Source organism: Miniopterus natalensis, chromosome 12, assembly GCF_054644295.1.
Source record: "Miniopterus natalensis isolate mMinNat1 chromosome 12, mMinNat1.hap1, whole genome shotgun sequence".
NCBI classification, from domain to species: domain Eukaryota; kingdom Metazoa; phylum Chordata; class Mammalia; order Chiroptera; family Miniopteridae; genus Miniopterus; species Miniopterus natalensis.
Window position 1 is genome coordinate 29,154,892 of NC_142092.1, and position 21,401 is coordinate 29,176,292.

At 40.5% G+C, this 21,401-nt stretch overlaps 1 protein-coding gene and 1 pseudogene across 1 annotated transcript in view; one reads left to right on the forward strand and one right to left on the reverse strand.

The window, feature by feature from the left end:
• The window catches only part of GLDC (glycine decarboxylase), a 71,282-nt gene that overhangs the window by 21,577 nt on the left and 28,304 nt on the right, over positions 1-21,401 (forward strand). Inside the window, exons 4-15 of the mRNA XM_087822540.1 lie at positions 1,735-1,899; positions 3,080-3,157; positions 4,305-4,452; positions 4,770-4,966; positions 6,942-7,038; positions 9,200-9,305; positions 10,767-10,906; positions 11,506-11,586; positions 13,887-13,984; positions 14,524-14,608; positions 14,779-14,820; positions 15,802-15,944. Coding sequence (XP_087678666.1) covers positions 1,735-1,899; positions 3,080-3,157; positions 4,305-4,452; positions 4,770-4,966; positions 6,942-7,038; positions 9,200-9,305; positions 10,767-10,906; positions 11,506-11,586; positions 13,887-13,984; positions 14,524-14,608; positions 14,779-14,820; positions 15,802-15,944 — 1,380 coding nt within the window. The remainder of the gene's footprint in view (positions 1-1,734; positions 1,900-3,079; positions 3,158-4,304; positions 4,453-4,769; positions 4,967-6,941; positions 7,039-9,199; positions 9,306-10,766; positions 10,907-11,505; positions 11,587-13,886; positions 13,985-14,523; positions 14,609-14,778; positions 14,821-15,801; positions 15,945-21,401) is intronic.
• LOC148091807 (DCN1-like protein 2 pseudogene) lies at positions 20,175-20,782 on the reverse strand (annotated as a pseudogene).

Genomic DNA, 21,401 nt, shown 5'->3' on the forward strand with positions numbered 1-21,401 from the left:
CAATTGCCCCTTGTCTGTGCCTTTTGTGTGACTCCATTTCTGCTCAGATTCCCTTTCTACTTTGTCTGCATCATGTATTGTGTGCCCCATTCATTCCAGTTCACCACCCACTTAGAATTTGGCAAACAGACTTAAAGTTCCTAAGCCAGGCTGCTCAAGGAATTAACTGAAGCAAAAATTTACTCTGCTGTGTGTGCGCTCACACACACACACACACACTCACATACCCCTACACCAATAAAAGTCTCAGAAAATTTATTTCAGCCTTGTCATTATACTGCTTGGTAAGGCAAGCTTCCCTACTCCACACCCCCTCAAAGGTAAGAAGACACTGATTTCAAAGCCTCCAGAAAAGAAAACTAAAAGATGGATAGAAATATCCTGAACATGATTACTAGAGCAGGAGAGAAAGGAGAAGGGCTTTTTGAAAAAAAATGAAAACAAAACAAGAAACCTAAAATTCTTTCCCAGTACTCTTCTGGCCTGGAAAGACAAGACAGTGGGCATACGAAGCAACGTCAGTCACGTGCGGGAGCCTGGGCCCCAGCCTGACCCACTTTGGTGGAGTGGATTCTTGGTGACGGGACAGCTGCTCTGTCATAAGTCCTCAGCCACCCTCTATCCTATCACCTTATTTCATTTTCTTTAAAATATTCATCACTATGAAATAATTTCATTTATTGTCTCTTTTCCTTCATTACAATGTATTCTCCTTGAAATCAGGCACTGTTATCTATTGTGCCTATTAGGTGTCACCAGAAGCTATCATATTTCTCGTAGTGAGCATGAGGTAAGTATTTGTAGGATGAATGAATGAATGAAGGGATGAAAAAAAAGATGAAGGTACTGAGTGGGTTACCTGACATACGTGAAGATACATTTTTGGTTAATAACTGGAGGAGGTAAGATTAGAATTCATGTCTGTGCTGCCTTCTAACCATTTTTAATCCTTAAATTTTGATAGCTATGGAGTTAACATCCATAGACTCTTAATAACTGGTTAGTGAGAATTTTTAAATAAATCTCTATTAATCTCTTAGGAACACATAGAACTTCTAGTTAGTACAAAACTAAGATTTCCTCCCCCCAATAAACAAGTTTTGATTATTAGATTCTTGAATACTTTCCTATTGTGAACTGTGAATGGGGTGAGCTTTTTAGAAAGAAGAAAGATAATAGGAAGTGAACTTTCTGTTTGTAGTATCATAGGTCGGCTCAAGGGGATTGTAAGAGTCAGCTTACAATAAAACACATACGATAAGATCATTAAAATAGAAATGTAGCCCTGGCCAGGTAGCTCAGTTGGTTAGAGTGTTATCTCAATACACCCAAGGTTGTGAGTTCAATCCCTGGTCAGGTTACATACAAGGAGCAACCAATGAATGCATAAAGAAGTGTAACAACAATTCAATATCTCTCTCTCTCCCCCTAACTTTCTCTCTCTAAAATCAATAAATAAAGTTTAAAGAAAAAAAATAGAAATGTAAAATTAAAAAGTCACTTAGAAAAATAGAAAAATACTGATTATCTCCAAACAAAGAATAATATTGTTAACTATGCCTTAATTCTGAGCTTCCTTATAGAGGCTACAAGGGAAGCTTTCTGATCTATTATATAGTTCTCAAGCGAGACATACTTAATTTCTAGGTAGTGAATTCTAAAATGAAGACTTTTCTTGAACTTTTCCCAATAGGGGAGTCACAGTATGATCATGGCCTTGTGTGTTCCTCACAGGATCACCCAGTATACTCCGTACCAGCCAGAGGTGTCTCAGGGGAGACTGGAGAGTTTACTGAATTTCCAGACCATGGTGTGTGACATCACAGGCATGGACATGGCCAACGCATCCCTGCTGGATGAGGCAACCGCAGCTGCAGAGGCGATGCAGCTATGCCACAGGTGAGAGGCCCAGCATGAGGCTCTGTCAGGGTAAGGGACATCTTCCAGTCTTTCTCCTCTTTGTCAGAAGCTCTGGTTACTTCTTGAGGGTGCATTTCTAGAGGTAGAACGGCTGGTCATGGTGTATAGTTAGTTCCTTGCTCTCCAGTTCCTCACCTTTTTTCTTTCCTTGCCTTGGGAGCACATTTGAGCTACCTTCCTGGTAGGACTCTCATGTAGATGGTCATCTGGTTGGGAAATCTGCCCACATCCGTGGTATATCTGTCTGAGGTTTTGTGCCTCTGGTCTTGAATGACCGTGTAAGTTTCTTGGCTTCTGCAGACTTGAGGGGTGGTGATCCCCAAACTCGCTCAGCAGGTATGGAGGCCTCTAAGTTGCAGCCACAGGCCCTTCTGCTTTCCAAGTAGCCCTGAGGGCTGGGTGCAGGCTCTTCCTCCTGTCACAGATGAACAGCTGCCCAGCCACCTCCCTGGTTATTATTCTTAGCTTTTCACTTATTTTCATCGTTTCTCTTCCTATCCATCTGCTCTCCCATGTCCACCACCACCAGTTTTGCTAAGTAGGATTGGAATTGGATTTCAGTGGAAATCTATTCAGTAAAGGTCATTAGTCACTAATGACCCAGTATTTTTTATACTGGTGAGATAAGAAACGTCCAAACCTGTTAGGAATTTTTACAAGAATTTATTGGAGCCAAACTGATGGTATATGCTAGGGAGCAAGATCTCACATGCTCAGGAGAATAACAGATTTGCAGCTGCTTTTATGCATTTGAAATTAGGAGGGAATGTAAGGAAGATTCCATGGAGGTGGGAGAGAGCAAGAAAGGGGTTGGATTACAGGATAGTTAACAAGATTATGTGCTTTCTTGACAGTGGTTAGGGTTTGTTTCAAAAGTGTTTTAATCTACGTGCACAGAAATGATGGGCAGGGATTGCTTAAGGTAAAGATAAACCCTTTACTAAAGAGGTTATAGGCCTGGGCCTGACTACCCACCATGACCTGCCCAGTTAGGAATTTATGATCAGATCACCCTGTGAGGTTACTTTCCATAGAACCCCTTTTTCATCCACAATACTATGCTCACACTTTCTCTAAGAACCATCTTTGCTTTGCATTCTCAGACAGTACTCTGGTTTCTCTAACGTTCATGCCCGAATGTGATTTTCCTTTTCAACAGACATACCAAGAGGAGGAAATTTTTTGTTGACCCTCGTTGCCACCCACAGACAATAGCTGTCATCCAGACTCGAGCCAAGTAATTACTTTTATTCACATTTTGAACTCGGGATAATCTCATGCTCATCTCAACTGATTTTCTCTCTTACTTCCAAACTGATTGTGGATGGACCTGGTTTAAATTGGGGTTGTTGAGTTTTACTTTCCCTCTTGCTTGCTTTCCAGGATCTCGCTGGTAAGTAAAATGTGCCAGAATTGGGGAGAAAATACACAGTTCTTTTAGTTGCCTTTGCTTTATATTATCATGTGTGTTTTTAAAATTTTTATTTATTGATCTGGGGGGGCGGCAGGAAACATCAGTTTGTTGTTCCACTTATTTATGCATCCGTAGTTGATGCGTGTATGTGCCCTGACTGGGGACTGAACCCAGAACCTTGGAGCATCAGGACAGTGCTCTCACCAACCGAGCCACCAGCCAGGGCTTTTCTTTTTGTAAAAAGAAGATTTAAAATATTAAGATAATTTCAACAATGTTGCAGAAACTTTGAAAAACAGAGGGGAAAACATGGAACTCACACAACTGTGAAGATTTTGAGTGTATTCCTGCAAACATAGTTGTAGTCTGTTTTAGGTGTAGAATGATGTAGAAGAAAACATATTGTACTTTAGTGCTGCAATCAGATAAAACAAAAATAGCACGACTATCCCTCGTGGGTGTATTTATTTGCTTTCTCCTTGTAAAAGATGGGTAATCTTCCTCCCACCCACACCGCCATCTCTTCAGATTGGGTTTCTCGCAGAGGTTTTAGGAACCTAAGGACAGTCCCCTCTTTGTCTTACTGATGGTTTTCTATTCACCTAAGACTGATCCAAGGTGAAAGTGGGGATGGCACTGCTATTACAGATATTGGTTCTTCAGCCCTAGGAAGAGATATTTCTGACCTTTTCTCAGGAGCTGGTTCTGACAGGGAAGGGGGAGGGGTAAGGGTGGGAGAGAAAAACATAAGCTGAGCTGTTGGATGCAATTGAGTTGATGTGAAAACACTATTGTTGCTGAAGGTCCCAGTATGAATGAGGGTGTGTGTGTGTGTTGGGATGCGGTGGTGGGTGGGCATTGAGAAAGGACAGAGATTATGAATGCTGTATTATGGAAAAGATACTGTAGGGAATTTGATTTTCCCTTACTAACCAAAAACATGATTGTTCTTTGTCTTCTCTCTTTCCAGATATGCTGGAGTCCTCATTGAGCTGAAGTTACACCATGAAATGGACTTCAGTGGAAAAGATGTCAGTGGAGTGCTGTTCCAGTACCCAGACACTGAGGGGAAGGTGGAAGACTTTACCGAACTCGCGGAGAGAGCCCATCAGACTGGGGTAGGCAGACCTCTCCTTGTGGGGTCTGTGGAGGTGTGTCTCTACTTTGAATTATAATTTTTGGCGTGTCTTAATTTACATACATTTATCACCTGGAATGGTAAAACGGTCTCCTTCCTACTTTCTTTCTTCAAGTTTGTTTTGCTTTTTGATCCCTGGCACATAAAAAGCGCTCAGTAAATACTTCTAATGATTGAATGAATAAGTGAAGCTCACACAATATGAACCAAGTCTGCCTACAATGAAGGTAATTTGCTACTCTCGCTTCTCTCAGGGAAGGTAACAACCTTGTCCATTTTCTCTTGTTTCCTTTCTAGAGCTTGGTTTGCTGTGCTACTGACCTTTTAGCTTTGTGTATCTTGAGGCCTCCTGGAGAATTTGGGGTAGATATCGCCCTGGGCAGCTCACAGAGATTTGGGGTGCCCCTGGGCTATGGCGGACCACATGCAGCCTTTTTTGCAGTCAGAGAAAGCTTGGTGAGGATGATGCCTGGAAGAATGGTGGGAGTTACAAGGTAAAGCAACTCATGTTTCTCCTTTTTTATTGTGGCCATGGTTTTCCCTGTTCCTTCCTTGATTGCTCTTTAAACTTAACTGGGTCACTTGGGGTTGATTAAAGAAATGTACAACATAGATTCAGAAGAGAGAATCTGTTTGGGGTGTGAACTAGTTAGTGCCTCTTCTCAAGTGCCATGAGTTTGTACATATTTGAAAAAGTGTGTGTGTAATTCATAACATATTTTTTCTGAGGTCATAAATAAATGTATTTAAGTTAAATGATGCCTTGAGAGACTGAATATTTTAGGTGTGTTTTATATCTGACTAGTTTCTTTCTTGAAAGTATTATTATGCCACATGGTTATGTAAAGACAAGTGCAATGAGAGATTATTTTGCACCCATTGAGATCCATATTCTTTCCTAGAGGCCCGCCACTTGGCCATTGAATAATTTCCAAATGTGCTTTCTTGAGTGCTTCTCATTGATGAAGTTCCTCAGATTAAGAATTTAAATGAATGACATGATTATTATTGGGAAATTGAGCATGATCATTTGACCCTTCATGGAAAAGATACTGTAGGGAATTTGATTTTCCCTTACTAACCAAAACCATGATTGGTTATGGAAAAGATACTGTAGGGAATTTGATCTGTTAATGTAAGTGAATACTCTGGAGTAGTGAATGATGTGTTGGCAATGTGACATTTGAAAGTACTCTCAACTTGCCACAGGATAGCAAAAGGTGCTTTGTTTTTTAGTGTAAAAATAAGTTTCTTCAACTATTCTTACATTAGCTTTTTAAAAAATATGTTTTATTGACTTAAAGAGAGAGAATGGGCAAGGGAGAGAGAGAGAAACATCGATTGGCTGCCTCCTGCAAACCCTCTACTGGGGATCAAACCTGCAACCCGGGCATGTGACCTGACCGGGAATTAAATGGACGACTCCTGGTGGATGGGACGATGCTCCACCAACTGAGGCACACAGGCCAAGGCACATTAGGTGTGTTTTTTCAGTGATGTCTCTTCACCAGATAAGATGAGGCACAGGGTTTTTTAATTAAAAAAATGTATTAATTATCATCTGCTGATTTTTACGTTCCACTTATTTACGCATTCATTAGTTGATTCTTGTATGTGCCCTGACCTGAGAGTGAACCTGCAACCTTGGCATATCAGGGACAATGCTCTTAACTGCCTGAGCTACCTGGCCCGGGCTGTCTGCATATTTTTATATTGAACTTCTTACCTTTCTGGAAAATGGACCCCAAAGCTTTAAATAAAGGATAAGATTGCCCGGCCGGGCGTGGCTCAGCGGTTGAACGTCGACCTGGGATCCAGGCCATCAGGGTTCGATTCCCAGTCAGGGCACATGCCCGGTTGTGAGCTTGATCAATGACTCTATCATTGATGTTTCTGTCTCTCTCTCTCTCCCTCTCCTTTCCTCTCTCTGAAATCAATAAAGATATATTAAAAAAATAAAATAAAAATAAATAAATAAAGGATAAGATTGCTAAATATTTGCCTTTATCCAAATTTTTAATTGTATTTGGAAGGGAAAATGTTTATTAGAGACAAGTGGTAAGTTGATTAATAGCATTTTAATTTATAGTCACTTCAGATTTCTAGTACAGCGATGCTGTTTCCTTTGTCAGATGTTTCACTTTTTCCTGAGTCTGCCAAGAAGCTCAGAGTGATAGTTACTCCTCAGTCACCAGCATTATATTTGGCTGAGTAATTCCTGGAAATTTTCCTTTCAGTGTTCCTAGCCTTATTGTCTACATCTCGGTGCCTCAAATCCCCACAGTACAAACTAAAAATTAATAATCCTATTTAGAAAAGGATAATTTGGAAATTGTTTCTTTATGGCCTTGTACCCAAGTTCATTTGCTAAATTCACTTCAAGCTGGGAAGGAAAAAAGCAGGTCCATTTATGACAATTGCTGGTGTTGTGATTACCTGTGCTAACTGGATGTTTTATTCTTGGCCCAGAGATGCCACTGGGAAAGAAGTGTATCGTCTTGCTCTTCAAACCAGGGAGCAACACATCCGGAGAGACAAGGCTACCAGCAACATCTGCACAGCTCAGGTAGGTCACATACCTGCCCTGCCCCATGAATGCCCTGCAGTCTACAGAAACGAGTTACTCATCCATTCACTTAGTTGTTCATTAATTTATGCACCACCTACTGAGCAGTGAGCACACCAGAATTGTTATGATCCTGTTGGTAGAAAAGCCTTGTGGTCTTGTCAGAACCAAAATACAGAGTATTTTACTGGTGCTCTGTGTATGCACACACTTCACAATTCAGGGTCTGTAGCATTCTTGTCTTGATGGAATAAGAGGAGTTACCAGGAAGCTGCCCAAGGGCTCAGATCAAGGGGAGCAGTATTTTCTGATATCCAAGCAACTCCTAGGATCAGATGGAGAGCATATGACCTATTCTGGGTCTGTCCCTTTCATTTAGGGTCAGAGAAGGAGAGAGATCTCACAGATACCTCAATGGGCAGTTCAGTGCTCTTCCCTCTCAGGGCATTGGCTCAAAGCACCACCAGGGTTTAGAAAGCCTCTCCAGGGAGGCAGTAATGATAAGGTCTTCTTATAGTTCATTCTAAAGCCCCTGGCCTTTGGAGCTATCTCTTCAATTGGTTTTCTTGTATTATTTTTTAGCCTCAGGAAGGTGGCTGCTTTTCAGGTAAAGAGCTCTTCTAGTATCACAGGAAGGAGCCAGTTGTCACAGGCTTTTCCTCTGTTGACATCTAATGGATTTTTACAGGATGCCTTTACTTTCTGTAGTTTACACTCCATTTGTTGAATTCTCTGCTCACATATTATCCCTTCCTCTGCAGCTGACTGCTCCTGTCTTACCCTTTCTGCTCTTGTTCTTCCAGAAGCTTCCCATCTGACCATAAGTGCATTAGGGTTTTCTAATTTTCCAAGTGAACCCGGGCTGTCTCTAATGAACAAGTTATGTTCTTTTTATTTCTTCCAGTTTATGTATAGTTGATACTTCATTATTAAACTTGATTATAAAAGGTCTCTATCTTTTTCAGCAATTATTAAAGTGATGTCTACCCTGGAGATAGCCATGCTCTTCTCTGAGTTTCACCTTCTCATTCTTCAGGTCTTATAACTCTGGTGTTTATTTCCTTTCATGTGTTTCCTTTCCTTTCTTCCTTTCTTCCTTTCTTCCTTTCTTCCTTTCTTCCTTTCTTCCTTTCTTCCTTTCTTCTTTCTTTCTTTCTTTCTTTCTTTCTTTCTTTCTTTCTTTCTTTCTTTCTTTCTTTCTTTCTTTCTTTCTTTCTTTCTTTCTTTCTTTCTTTCTTTTTTTAAAAAATATATCTTTATTGGTTTCAGAGAGAGGAAAGGAGAGGCAGAGAGAGAGATAGAAACATCAATGATGAGAGAGTCATTGATGGAGCCCACAACCCGGGCATGTGCCCTGACTGGGAATCGAACCCCGACCGCCTGGATCCTAGGTCAACTCTCAATTGCTGAGCCACACCCGCCAGGCTCATGTGTTTCCTTTTCAAGATTGGTTTTATTAAACAATTGCTTGTACCTCTAGTGTCATTCTCTTTGTAAGATGGAAATTGCTCTCTCTTGTGAAAAGATGACAGGTGTCTGTTGAGTTGTTTCTTGAACACTCTGTGTCTTCGACTCCAGACTTCTTGTAGCAGCTGCATTGTCATCTTTGCCACAGATTCTCCATTTATCTCTTTGTTATTGAAATTCACCTCCTCCTGATTTATTGAAGGCCTCAGGAGAATTGTATTGCCTGATTTCTTCTGTTTTTGAAAACTTTTGTTGTTTTTATCCTTGAAGAACTGTTTGAGTATAAAATTTTTGGATCTCACTTTTCCCCACTGAGGTCTTTATGGCTCCGCTGTCTTCCAACAGCAGAGCCATAAAGACCTTAAATTTTGTGTCTGGATGTCTGATGACAGCCTGATCCTCCCCTTTAGGGGTAACATGACTGTATTGCATGAATGGCACCCTTTTATAATGGTCACCTTAGAAGGTTTAGTACAGTGAGTCCACAGTATCTTGAATGCTGTGTTTCCCCCTCAGCTGTTCAGGCCTGTTATAAATGGTCCCCAACTATCATAAAGAATGCAGGAAATCTGATCATTTTGCTTTGTCCCTGTTTTCAATTTTGGTATCTCAAGTCAAAATAATAGCCCTTTTTACTAATTGTCTTCCATCACATTGCTGAACACGATTCTTTAAAAGCTCTTTGTCATTTTAGGCTCTCTTGGCAAATATGGCTGCTATGTTTGCAATCTACCACGGTTCCCGCGGGCTGGAGCATATTGCTAGGAGGGTGCATAATGCCACTTTGATTTTGTCTGAAGGTGAGTCAGATATATTTTGTTGTTGTTAATCCTCTCCTGATGATATTTTTTCCATTGCTTTTCAGAGAGAGTGGAAGGGAGGAAGCGGGGGAGAGGGAGAGAAACAATGTGAGAGAGACACAGCGACTGGTTGCCCCCTGCACCCACTCCAACCAGGGGCGGGGAGCGAACCCGAAACCCAGGTACATGCCCTTGACCAGGAACCAAACCTGTCAGCTATGCTGGCCAGCACTCAGATATCTTTTTTAAAACTCTTGGGCATAACAAGACTGATAAACATGAGTAAGTGAAATTGAAAACTCACTGCATGTTCGTTACTGTATACAGAATTAAAAGTCAAATAAAAAACTAGGAAGATTTTCAACTTCTATGATAGACTGAATTAATATATTTTTTAAAATATATTTCTATTGATTTTTAGAGAGAGAGGAAGGGAGAGAGAGAGGGAGAAACACTTATGAGAGAGAAACATCAACAACTATCAGCTGCCTCCTGCACTCCACCTGCTGGGGACCAAGCCTGCAACCGGGCATGTGCCCCGACTGGGAATCAAACCAGCGACCTCTTGGTGCACGGGTCGATGCTCAAGCACTGAGCCACACCGGCAGGCAATGTTTTTAATACATAGAGCTCTTACTAACTGCCTCCATCCCATATGCAAGAAGAAAGAACACCTTGAGAGAAAAATGGGCAAAGGACATTAAATGTAATTTTAAAAGAAATAAGTACACAAATAAATGGTCAATGGACATATATAATTTCAACCTCACTATTACTCAAAGGAATATAAAATTGAAACAATAAAATAGTTTTTCTCCCATTACATTGGCAAAGATGAAAAAGAATGCTGATATTGGTATGACTTTTATAAGGGCACTTAGTATGTATCAAAAAGCTTTTAAAATGTGTCTACAATTTGATCCAGAAAGTCTACTTCTAGGAATCCAAAGAAAATAATCTAATAGGGAAGTTAGGAGTTTCCATTGAAACACTGTTGACAATAGCGCAATCTTGGAAATAGCCTAACCCCCCAATAATAAGCAATTAGTCAAATTATGGTACATCAACATACAGCCATTCAAAATAATGATATGGGTTCTGATTTGCAGAAAAGCAAATGTTTATGATATATTAATTTTTTTAAAAAATAGTAAAGAAATATATGTATGTGATCCTCCCCGCCCCCCTCTCCCCCACACACACTTCTAGAGGAATATATACCAGAATGTAACCATTAGTTATTTCTGGATGGTGATTTTTCTTTCTTTTTTATATATATTTTATAATTTTCTATAGCATAGTAGTAAACATTTTATTTTTTAAAGCAGCAAACAAAACACTGGGTAGGGTGGGAGCAGGCTGCATTGTAGTAGGATTTGCCTCTTTATTTCCCTGGGAAATGTCGGTGGCGGAGGAGCAGGTTCCTGGGTTGGAAACTGGTGGATCTCCTACCTTGTCTAGGTCTCAAGCGGGCAGGGCATCAACTCCAGCATGACTTGTTCTTTGACACTTTGAAGATCCAGTGTGGCTGCTCAGTGAAGGAGGTTTTGGGCAGGGCTGCTCAGAGGCAAATCAATTTTCGGCTTTTTGAGGATGGCACAGTAAGTCAAACTTTCAGTTCTGTTGTTGTTTTTAAACAAATACTCTAAATTTTCATGACTTTTGTCATTAAAAGTTTCCCTCTTTATTTAAAAAAAGCCCTCAATACTGGAACTTTGGGCACAAGCTGTTTTTTTTAATAAGCAATTTTCATTTCCAATTTGGAACATTATGACTCTTCAAAGGATATTTCATTGTCTCCTTTCCTTAAGACTGTGTTTTCATATATGAGACTGTTAGGCACATCTTTTCTTACTCCTCTCTTCACAACATGACTTTTCAAGGTAAAGGCTATGACAAATGATATAATAAATCAAGTTAAGGGAAGGAAAAGGTGAGCATATCCAGTACCAATAGGAGTACCCTGCAACCATCAGAGTGTTAGAGTCCAGAGTGGCTTATAGAACTATAAACCCTGTGAAGTCTGGGGCTGGTCTAAGCCCCCTGCACCTAAGGGCCAATTTGGTAACCAACTGGCACCCTGATTTTAGAACCACTGGGAGTTTTGTCCAGCACCTTCTCCCCTTTGACCTCTCTTGAGCTTCTCTACTGATCTTGGTGTTTAGAGCTGACGTTTTCTCTTTTGTTTTTATTCCTGTAGCTTGGTATTTCTCTTGATGAAACAGTCAATGAAAAAGATCTGGATGACCTGTTGTGGATCTTTGGCTGTGAGTCATCTGCAGTAAGTGAATTAAAAACATGCACTCTCATAATGACTATTTGAGGTTGTGTCAAAAATGGGTTTGCCTCTTGTGGGCCTGAGTGTGTATATGTGTTTGGGGCGGGGGGGGGGGGGGTAGGCAGTGTGACATTGGGCATTGGGTGGCTTGCTGTTAAAATTATGCCATTAACTGTCCCTGGCTACTGTGACTGCTGATAGAGGTCACTGCTGTGCGCCCTAGCCAGGACCATGCACGCAGGCTAGTTGGAAGGATTGTTAATGGTATTTAATCAAAACTGTTCCTAATACAGAAATTCATGACATTGGCATCTTGGTTATGTCAATTCTGGGACAATTATGATAATCATTCATGCAACAAATATTTATTGAAGACCTAATATGTGCTAGGTACTGTGCTAGGCCCTGAGTGGTGAATTAGACATGATTCCTGCACTCATGGAGCTTGTAGCCTGAGGATTCAAATCTTGTATAATACGGATTCCAACAAGCATGAGATTGCAATCCAGGTGACGTGTTACAATGGGTGATGACCGAAGGTGCTCTTTGAGCACAGAGGAGGGGCTTCTCACCAGGATTTGGAAGAAATTGCTCTAAGCTGAGACTTGAAAGATGGGTAGGAGTTATCTAAACTAAGATGGCACAATTGAGGAGGAGAATGGGGCCAGAGGTGTTTTAGACACTGGGAAAAGCAGCCACAAAGGCTAGGCGGAGAGAGATTACTGAGAACTAAAAGCACTTCAATGTGACTGAGCTGGTTTCTGAAACAAATAGCAGGGACATGGTGGGGAGAAAGGTTACGATTCCGTGGAATGAGAATGAAAGGGAGAGGTGTCAGTCATTACCTAGATCTATGGCCCGGTGTTAATTATAACACTCTACAGCCTGTTGCATAGGAGGCACTCAATAAATATTTGATGAATGACTTAATGAAAGGAAGCATTTACTAAAGTAGAAATAGGGTCTAGAGTGTTGGATGTTGTAGTCCTGGCTGACTATGTCCTCTCTGAGAGAGGACCTCAGTATCAGATAACAAGTGTAAATCATCAAAGAAGTATCACATTATTCTCTTTTAACCTTTAATTAATGAGCAGGACTGAATAGGCATCTTCCCTCTAGAACTCTGCCCTAAATTTAATCACATTTATTCGTTCCACGTGTTTGAGGAATATTTATGGAACAAACGCCCACTGAAGCCTCTAGATGGCCATACGACCCTCCGGGGGCAGAATGAGGAACAGCCATCTATTTAATTATATATTCTACATATTAAACCCTTAATAGATACATGATTTGCAAATAGTTTCTGCCATCCTGTGGGTTGTCTCTTAACACTCTTGATAGTGTCCTTCAATGTGCAAAAGTTTTTCATTTTAATGACTCTATTTTTTTGTTGCTCATGCTTTTGGTGTTGGTCGTATTTAAGAAACCATAGCCAAATCCACGGTCATGCAGATTTCCCCGTTTTCTTCCAAGAGTTTTATAGTTTTAGTTTTTAAATTTAGGTCCTTAATCCATTTCCAGTTACTTTTTGTATATGGTGTAAGATAAGGACACAGCTTCTTCATTCTTTTGCATGTGTATACCCAGTTTTCTCAGCACCATTTTTTTTTTTTTAATATGTTTTTATTGATTTCAGAGAGAGAAAGGGAGAGGGAGAGAGAGAAACATCAATGATGAGAGTCATTGATCGGCTGCCCCCTGCACGCCCCCTGCTGGGGATGGAGCCCGAGACCCGGGCATGTGCCCTGACCGGGAATCGAACCATGACCTCCTGGTTCACAGTTGATGCTCAACCATGGAGCCACGCCGGCTGGGAATCAGCACTTTTGTTGAAGAGATTGTTCTTTTCCCCATTAAATGGCCTTGGCACTTGTATTTTATTAGACTTGTTCTTAAAGATAAAAGAGCAGTGTCAAGCGAGAATGCTTACCTGAGTGTTATCATGGCAACTTTTTATAGCCTTTTAAAATAATTTACTGGAATTTGCTTCATTAATCAAGGAACATGCAGAAGATGTCAACTTTTTTTGCACTAAAAATTGCACAGTTTTCCTATTTTCTGTGGCTGAGGTCAACAGAACTTAAAAACAGTGCTTTGGAGAATTTCCACAATTCATAACTCCTGACACCTGTCGACACACCATTCCCGATGCCTGGGGGGTGGGTGATAAATGGGCGGGTGGGAGGTGCTAGGGGATTTCTGATGCTCTGTTAGAATACACGCTGACTGGAGGCCTGGCTGTTGACACATGGTTCTAGGGACAATGCCTACGCTTTAGTTTCTGTGGTTTCTCCGTGCAGGAGCTGGTTGCTGAAAGCATGGGTGAGGATTGGAGAGGTATTCTAGCCACTACCTTCAAGAGAACCAGCCCCTTCCTCACAAATCAAGTGTTCAACAGGTTTGTGTGGCTAGTGTGACTTCTGCATTGTGTGCCGTGGCTTGAGAGCCAGTAGAGAGTGGCTTCTGACTTCGATGTGATGTGGTCACCCATGTGATGGGCTCACCCATGCCGGGTTATTGTGGCTCCCTAATAGATCATTGCTGTAAGGTTCCCATTGCTGATTTGGGCAAAGCACACGTTACTTCCTGTTGGCCTTGCTCCCTTGGCACTGTCCCTAATTCTGCTCACCAGGAGGAGGGGAGTTTAGATGCATCGTTGCCAGGCTGAAGAGCATACCCAGGAAGCCAACATTCTCTTCTTCCCAACCTTCCTCTCACGACCGCAGGCAGCTGCTTGTCCCAGGCCATCCGCTGAGGTTCTTGGGGCTCCATACCCCGTCATGCATGGCCTTCCCGCTGCTGCTTTGTTGGCATGCCGGCATGCCCAGTGTGATCTGTATGTTGAAGGTAGATCTCAGTGTGTCTGATCTTTCAGGAGAATATGTATGGACTCTCACCTAACTATATTGGCCCAAATCATGTGTTTTGTGTTCACAGCTATCACTCAGAGACAAATATTGTTCGATATATGAAGAAATTGGAAAACAAAGACATTTCCCTTGTTCACAGCATGATTCCCCTGGTAATTATTACTTTTATTCCCCCTTCCAACCCCACCTTGATCTCACCTCTTGGGTCACATCTAATATGCTGCAAGAGGGATGAAGGGTCGCCACATGGGGAGATTGAAGGGCTGATCATATGGACCATAGGAAATCACTAATATGATATATTTGGCTGTGTTTCTTAAAGGGGTCCTGTACCATGAAGCTTAACAGTGCATCTGAACTCGAAGTAAGTAGGTCACTTCTACTAAGAAGGAACTTGTTCTGGTTTGTACGTAACTAGAGAAAACTGCTCCTGGGGCTGTGAGTTAATAACTACTTTAATAATCCTTAGCCTTGCTATTCAACAATATTGGCAGAAACTCTAATTTTACCACAACCTGATCATTTAAATGTATGAGTGAAATTATTTTGAAATATTAAAATAATTAAACATATAGTATTTATACCTTCCTACCCTCTTGCTCTCTTTTGTTAAACCTGCAACATTAAAAGCTTTTTTTAAAAAAATCAATTTGTGGTTGTTACCCTCAGAACCTTAAGCCTTCTTTCTAGAAATCCATGCATAGTGCCAGAAAGGTAGATATTTGAGGTTTTAATTTATTTCTTGTGTCAGCAGAAGATTTGTGTAACCTGCTATGGTAGTTGGTAAATATCTCTTCTAGACCATGATCCATTTTAGCAAAGTTATCTTGTTCCTTTTATTTCACAGGGTAATTCTGATGTAACAAATCACATCAGGCAAAGGAAATCATTTTATATTGTGGCAGGAAGATTTCCCCCATTTGCTTTTCTATTGTTTTGTTCTGCTTAATGAAGAAACAATAATCTATGTGCTATGTAAGAATTTGAATAAACTGTACTTGAAACAACTTATTGGGTTTCATGGATATAAATATATTTTCTGGTCTTTTTGTCCCTAAAAAGATAGAAAGAAATTATATTTTTGCACAAGTTCCCTTTCTGGGACTCTGCAACCCACCTGTAAGTTGAAGACAGTAATAGAACTTACCTTGTAAGATTGCAGTGAGAGTTAGATGAAGGAATATATTTAAAGTGCTGAGAGCAGTGCGTAGCTCATAGTAAGCACTCTGTGTCAGAAAATGCTTTCATCATCACCATCACCATCGTCATCATGATCATCATTAATATTGTTACCTCTGTTACGATATGTGTATGTACATATGTTTTCTCCTTTCTTGCTCTTCAGCCAATCACATGGAGTGGATTTGCAAACATCCACCCCTTTGTGCCTTTGGACCAAGCTCAAGGGTACCAGCAGCTTTTCAGAGAGCTTGAGAAGGATTTGTGTGAGCTCACGGGCTATGACCGAATCTGTTTACAGCCTAACAGGTGAGGGGATTTCTTCTCTTGCTGTTTCAGTTGTTGCTTGGGGTGTAACGCCCATCCTAAAGCTTAGAGGTTTGAAGCAATAAATATTTCATATCATTCTGAGAGTTGAGTGGACAGTTCCACTCCACTGGGGTGGATGACTAGAAGGTCCAAAGTGGCCTCGTTCACAGTGCTGAGAAGTTAGTGATGCGCCGTTGGCTGGGAGAAGTTAGTTGAGGACATTGACCTGGGTCTTGGTTCTTCTCTGTGTGGACCTCTCCATGTGGTTGCCTGAACTGCCTCGTGGACTGATGTCAGGATTCAAAGCAGGGTGCCCCAAGATGGAAGCATGTGGAAGCTGCAGACCTCTTAATGTTTAGCCTCTCAAGTTACTCAGCCTCACTTCCAGAGCATTCTCTCTGTTCAAGCAAGTTACAGGGCCAGCCCAGACCTCTAATTAGGAACTGATATTTCAAAGAAACACTCAGAGTACCAGGAAGAAGAGAAAGAAGGGTGAAGAATGAAGAGCCATTTGGGGGGAAATATAAAGCAATGGACAGAAGGGTTTTGCTTCCCCCAATTTCCTTAACTCTCAAAAGTATAATTCGATATTTGCCATTTGTAAGGCTCTAAAGCAGTGGTTCTCACACTCGCCTGCATCCCTAGAATTTCTGATTTAACGTGACTGGGCTGGAGCCAAGAGTTTGCATTTCTAACAAGTTCCCAGGTGATGCTGATGCTATTGTTTGGGGCTCTCCAGTTTGAGAACCACTTTAAGGTAGTCTTCAGGTACCAGCAAGGTTAGAGTCACTGGATTTATCCAGATGTTTCTTGACCAGAATTCAAAGGTTAAATGTAGAATTTAACTTCCGTCAAATTAGATACAGATTGATAAGAACATTCCAGAATGACATGTTGAGGGGGTTTTATTTTAGGCTTATAGAAGCAGAGACCCAGGTAGCGTTTGGGGTTCTTAAGGTATGCAGCAGTTGGATTAAAATCCTATTGCTTCCAGGGTATGTGTACTGGTAAATTTTCAGTCACCCTGTTAACTGGGCCTGTAAGATAGGAATGGGGCACCAATCTTTACTTAATTTTCATGGGAATGGTCTTTTGAAGTTGCCGTGAACTGTTGTGGGTCATTTCAATACAGTGGCTATTTTCATCATTTTGCTTCTATCAGTTTTACCATAATGTCTGTTTTTTAGCTAAGGTTTCACATGGATCATTTTTGTTTCTGATCACTTGATGGTGGTATTTTTAAAGTAAAGAAGGATCTGGATGAAGCCAGTTTGGGAGGGGTTGCTTTGGCACTGATGCAAATTTTTAAATCACTTAAATGGCGCAGCCAGTGTGGCTCAGTGGTTGACCATCAACCTATGAACCGGGAAATCATGGTTGGATTCCCGGGCAGGACCCATGGCCGGGTTGCCAGTGGGGGGCATGCAGAAGGCAGCCGGTCAATGACTCTCTCTCATCATTGATGTTTCTACCTCTTTCTCCCTCTCCCTTCGTCTCTCTGAAATCAATAAAAACATATTTAAAAAAAAATAAAATCACTTAAATGTATTACTTTATTATAAAATAATTAAATCCACCTGTGAATTAGGTGGCATATCCCCTGTGACAGATGAGGCAACTAAGATCCAGAGGAGTGATTTGCTTGGGGCCCAACTGCTTGAAAAGGGCCAGCAAATCAAGGAAGCCTTTCCTGTTAGAGGCAGGAGAAATCCTGGATGGCACAGCATCCATCTCTTTGTTAGGCCTGCCTAGGAATGAGCAACTTTAAGACACTGTGCAGTAGGAGAGATTTAATAAGTCCAGATAAGGATTCCTGGTTGCAAAAAGCAGAAAATAATAGCTTGGGCTAACTTATGCAGAAAGGGAAGACATTGGGCGCTTCGCAGGGTAGGTGGAAAAGCTGGAGGACAGGGCTTCAGAAATGAACAAGACCCAAGGGAGGCTGGCAGCAGAGGACCAATCAGGGTCACTCCAGAAGAGCACCTGCCACCTCTGTGGAAAATTTGAGACTGTCCATTCCTTGGGTCGCTGTCTCCAGATTCCTGAAGTTTCAGGCTGACGTTTCCTACGGGCTGAGACTGGGTCACATGTCCAGCACCTTGTTAACAGGTGGTGATGGGGACTGTCTTGTCCATTTCTGTTCCATAGGGGAATTTAGGACCCTGCCTTTCTCCCAAACTCATACCAAAGGGGAAATTCCCTCAAATAGTTAGGGAATGAAAGGCTGTGCATTCCCACCTACACACCCACAAAAACGGCAACGATGAAAACCCAGCAAATCTCCAATATCCTAATGTGATCCATCCTCTGTATCTCTAAGCACGTTCCCGTTTGGTCATCACAGCCCCATTTTCTAATTTGGCTGTCTGTGTTGTTGAATACATGGTTTGCAGAGATTTTCTCCCAATCTGAGCTTGTCTTTTCATACTTTTAATAAGGTCTTTTGCAGAGCAAAAATATTTAATTTTAATGAAGTTCAGCTTATCAATTTTTTCTTTGATGAATTGTGCTTTTGATTTCAAGTATAAGAACTCTTTGCCTAGCCCTAGATTCCAAAGATTTTTTTCTGTTTATCCCTAAAATTTTTATATTTCACATTTAAATCCATTATCTATTTTGAGATGATTTTCGTATGAGGCGTGAAACTTAGGTTGACATAGTTGTCTAATTGCTCCAGCACTGTCTGTTGAAAAAATTCTTTCCTTCATTGAATTTCTTTTGCAATTTTGTCAAAAATCGGTTGAATTTATTTATGTGAATCTATTTCAGGTGTCTATATTTTATTTCATTGACCTACATGTATCCCTCCATTAATAACACAATTTTGATTACTGTAGTTGTATAGTAAGTTTTGGCATTGGATAGACCAATTCCTCCTACTTTCATCTTTTTCAGAATGTAGCTATTTCAGTTATTTTGTCTTTACATATGAATTTTAGAATAATCTTGCTTATATCTACAAAAATCTTGGTTTTATTGTATAATGTATTTTTTAGCATCCAAAGTTACAATTTTTGTCCAATGGGATAGAAGCCAGATGTTATAGATATCATAGATGGTTGGACAAAACAATTTACTTCATATTTAAATTTATAATTTTTACTTATAAAAACAATTTTTCACAAAAAATGTCTTTTTAAATGTATAAACTATTTTTTAAAAAACATGTTATAAGAAACTTCTTAGGATGTATAAATATTACTAGAAATAAAACTGGCTCACTGACCTGTAAGCAGTTTAAAAAAAGTCTCTGAAATCACACACTGTGGCCATCAGTGTGCACACTATAACAGTGTGTTAAAAACTATAAAATAATCTTCAGTCAAATATCTAGAGAAAATTAAACCAAGAATAGATTTGGCAAGCCTAGATAGTTGATACTTTTTTTAAATGTATAAATCTTTGGCACCAAATTTAAAAACGTTAGGATCTATAACATGATCATTTTCTCTAGGGCACATTTTTAACACCCTTTGACGTGTATGAATACAACATTCTATTTGAGAAGACAAATAATGTTTTCTCAGTACAATGAAAAAGTTCAGCAGTTGTTTGGTGATTGCTGGGACTCACCTTAAATCATGAATTATAGCATATTCTACAGTCTGGCAAAATGGTTTCTATTACTTTTTCATTAAAAATAGCAGCTACATTAATCTGTCTCCAAATATTCCAATGCTGCCAACTTTGGAGATATTTCTTATGGTGTCTATAAAGTCAGCCACCATATTCCTTAAGCAGGATAACGAGGTTATCTCATGACCGGTCAAGGATGTCTTCTTGCTGTGTGTACATCAGTGACAAGTGTACACAGTAACTGACCAAAATGCCTTCTTTATAGGTTGCAATTCAATTTATAATCTTAATCCACCTGAAGTTCTATACTTAAAAAATGCTACACTTCCCACCTGTGACTCCTGGCCATGCATATTCTGCAAAATCATCTAGAAGAGCAGCCTATGTTCCCTCCTCTTCGCAGACAGACATATCATATGCAGTCTTATTTCTAAAATCTATCAGAGGCAGGCCGGGTGTGGCTCAGTGGTTGAGCATCAACCCAACATCCGGGAGATCACAGTTTGATTCCCAGTCAGGGCTCATGCCTGGGTTTCGGGCTCAATCTCCAGACATGGGTGTGCAGGAGGCAGCCGATCAATGACTCTCTCTCATCATTGATATTTCTATCTCTCCCTCTCCTTTCCTCTCTCTGAAATCAATAAAGATAATCATTTAAAAAAAATCTAGCAGAAGGTTCCAAGTGTCCCTTGGGGTTGAGCTTGTGTGATGGTCCAATAAAAATTTGTTCCAAAAATCTAAAAATTTAACCCTTAGAACTAAATTGCAGGATTTCTAAATCTCAACCTTTTTGCCTAGGTATTTAGCAAGGGTAAGGTAAAATGATAAAAATCTTTGACGTTTAATGTGTCCTTAAACTCTTGTTCAAATCTTGGTAAAAGAGGTAAACTATAACCCCAGTCCTATCACGAAATCTTCAAATTCTGCCACTGTTGTTGCGTGAGCTCTCTCTCTCTCTCTCTCTGCTAAGTTCACATTGAGTAGCTTCCCTGAATTTCCACACTTATGATGACACACTGTTACTAATAGGATCTAGGTTTAAATCATCACAAAACTATTGAATCCCATCAACTCCAATTAATTTTCACCTTGGGAGTTACTGTATTTGTTATACGTATTCTAGTTTCTAGTTGATTGGATTTCTCTGGATTCTTTGTAGAATGAGTCTGGGTTTTGGAAGAAGCTGTCTGTTAGTTTTCGCTCATTCTGTGTTAATCAGTATCACATGTAGCAGTCGTTTCACCAGCCTGAGTAAATGTCATGACTGGAGGGCCTTGTTTTTCTAAAACAGTTTAATCTTATGCTCACTTGGCATTTCTGTGGGTCTGAGCCTCCCCACCCACTGGAGCCCCCCTCCTTGTGGCTGACTTTGCAGGTCCAGGCCACTAGCTGCTTCATTTTAAAGAGATGTCCGAAATCCACTTTCCCAGCTGCCCCTCCACACGGAGTAGTTTTCTGATGGTCTCTTAATCTGGATTATGAAAATAAGCACTTACTTTTCATAACACTTTCTCACCAACAGGTGGCACTAATAATTCCCCTTAATTTAATAGTAGCCCAGTAGTAAGCCATGTGTGGCATTTAGAACTTACCTTTCACACTTTTTTAGTCGAAACATAGCTGATTTTAAGAGTGTCTCAGGCCAAAAAAATAAAAAATAAAATTCCAGCATTTCTGATCAAGTCTTTAGCATATTGACTTTCTCTTGGATTACTGGTTCATAGATCTACTCTAGTCTCTTCTTTTATTCCTACTCTAAACACCTTGATTGGTTTTCCAACAAAGCAAGGTGAATAGAAGTCATGAGAAAAATGCAGAGGGAAATACAAAATTCACTACTGAGGCCCCTTTCTATGGGGGAAAGGACAACTTTGGGGATAA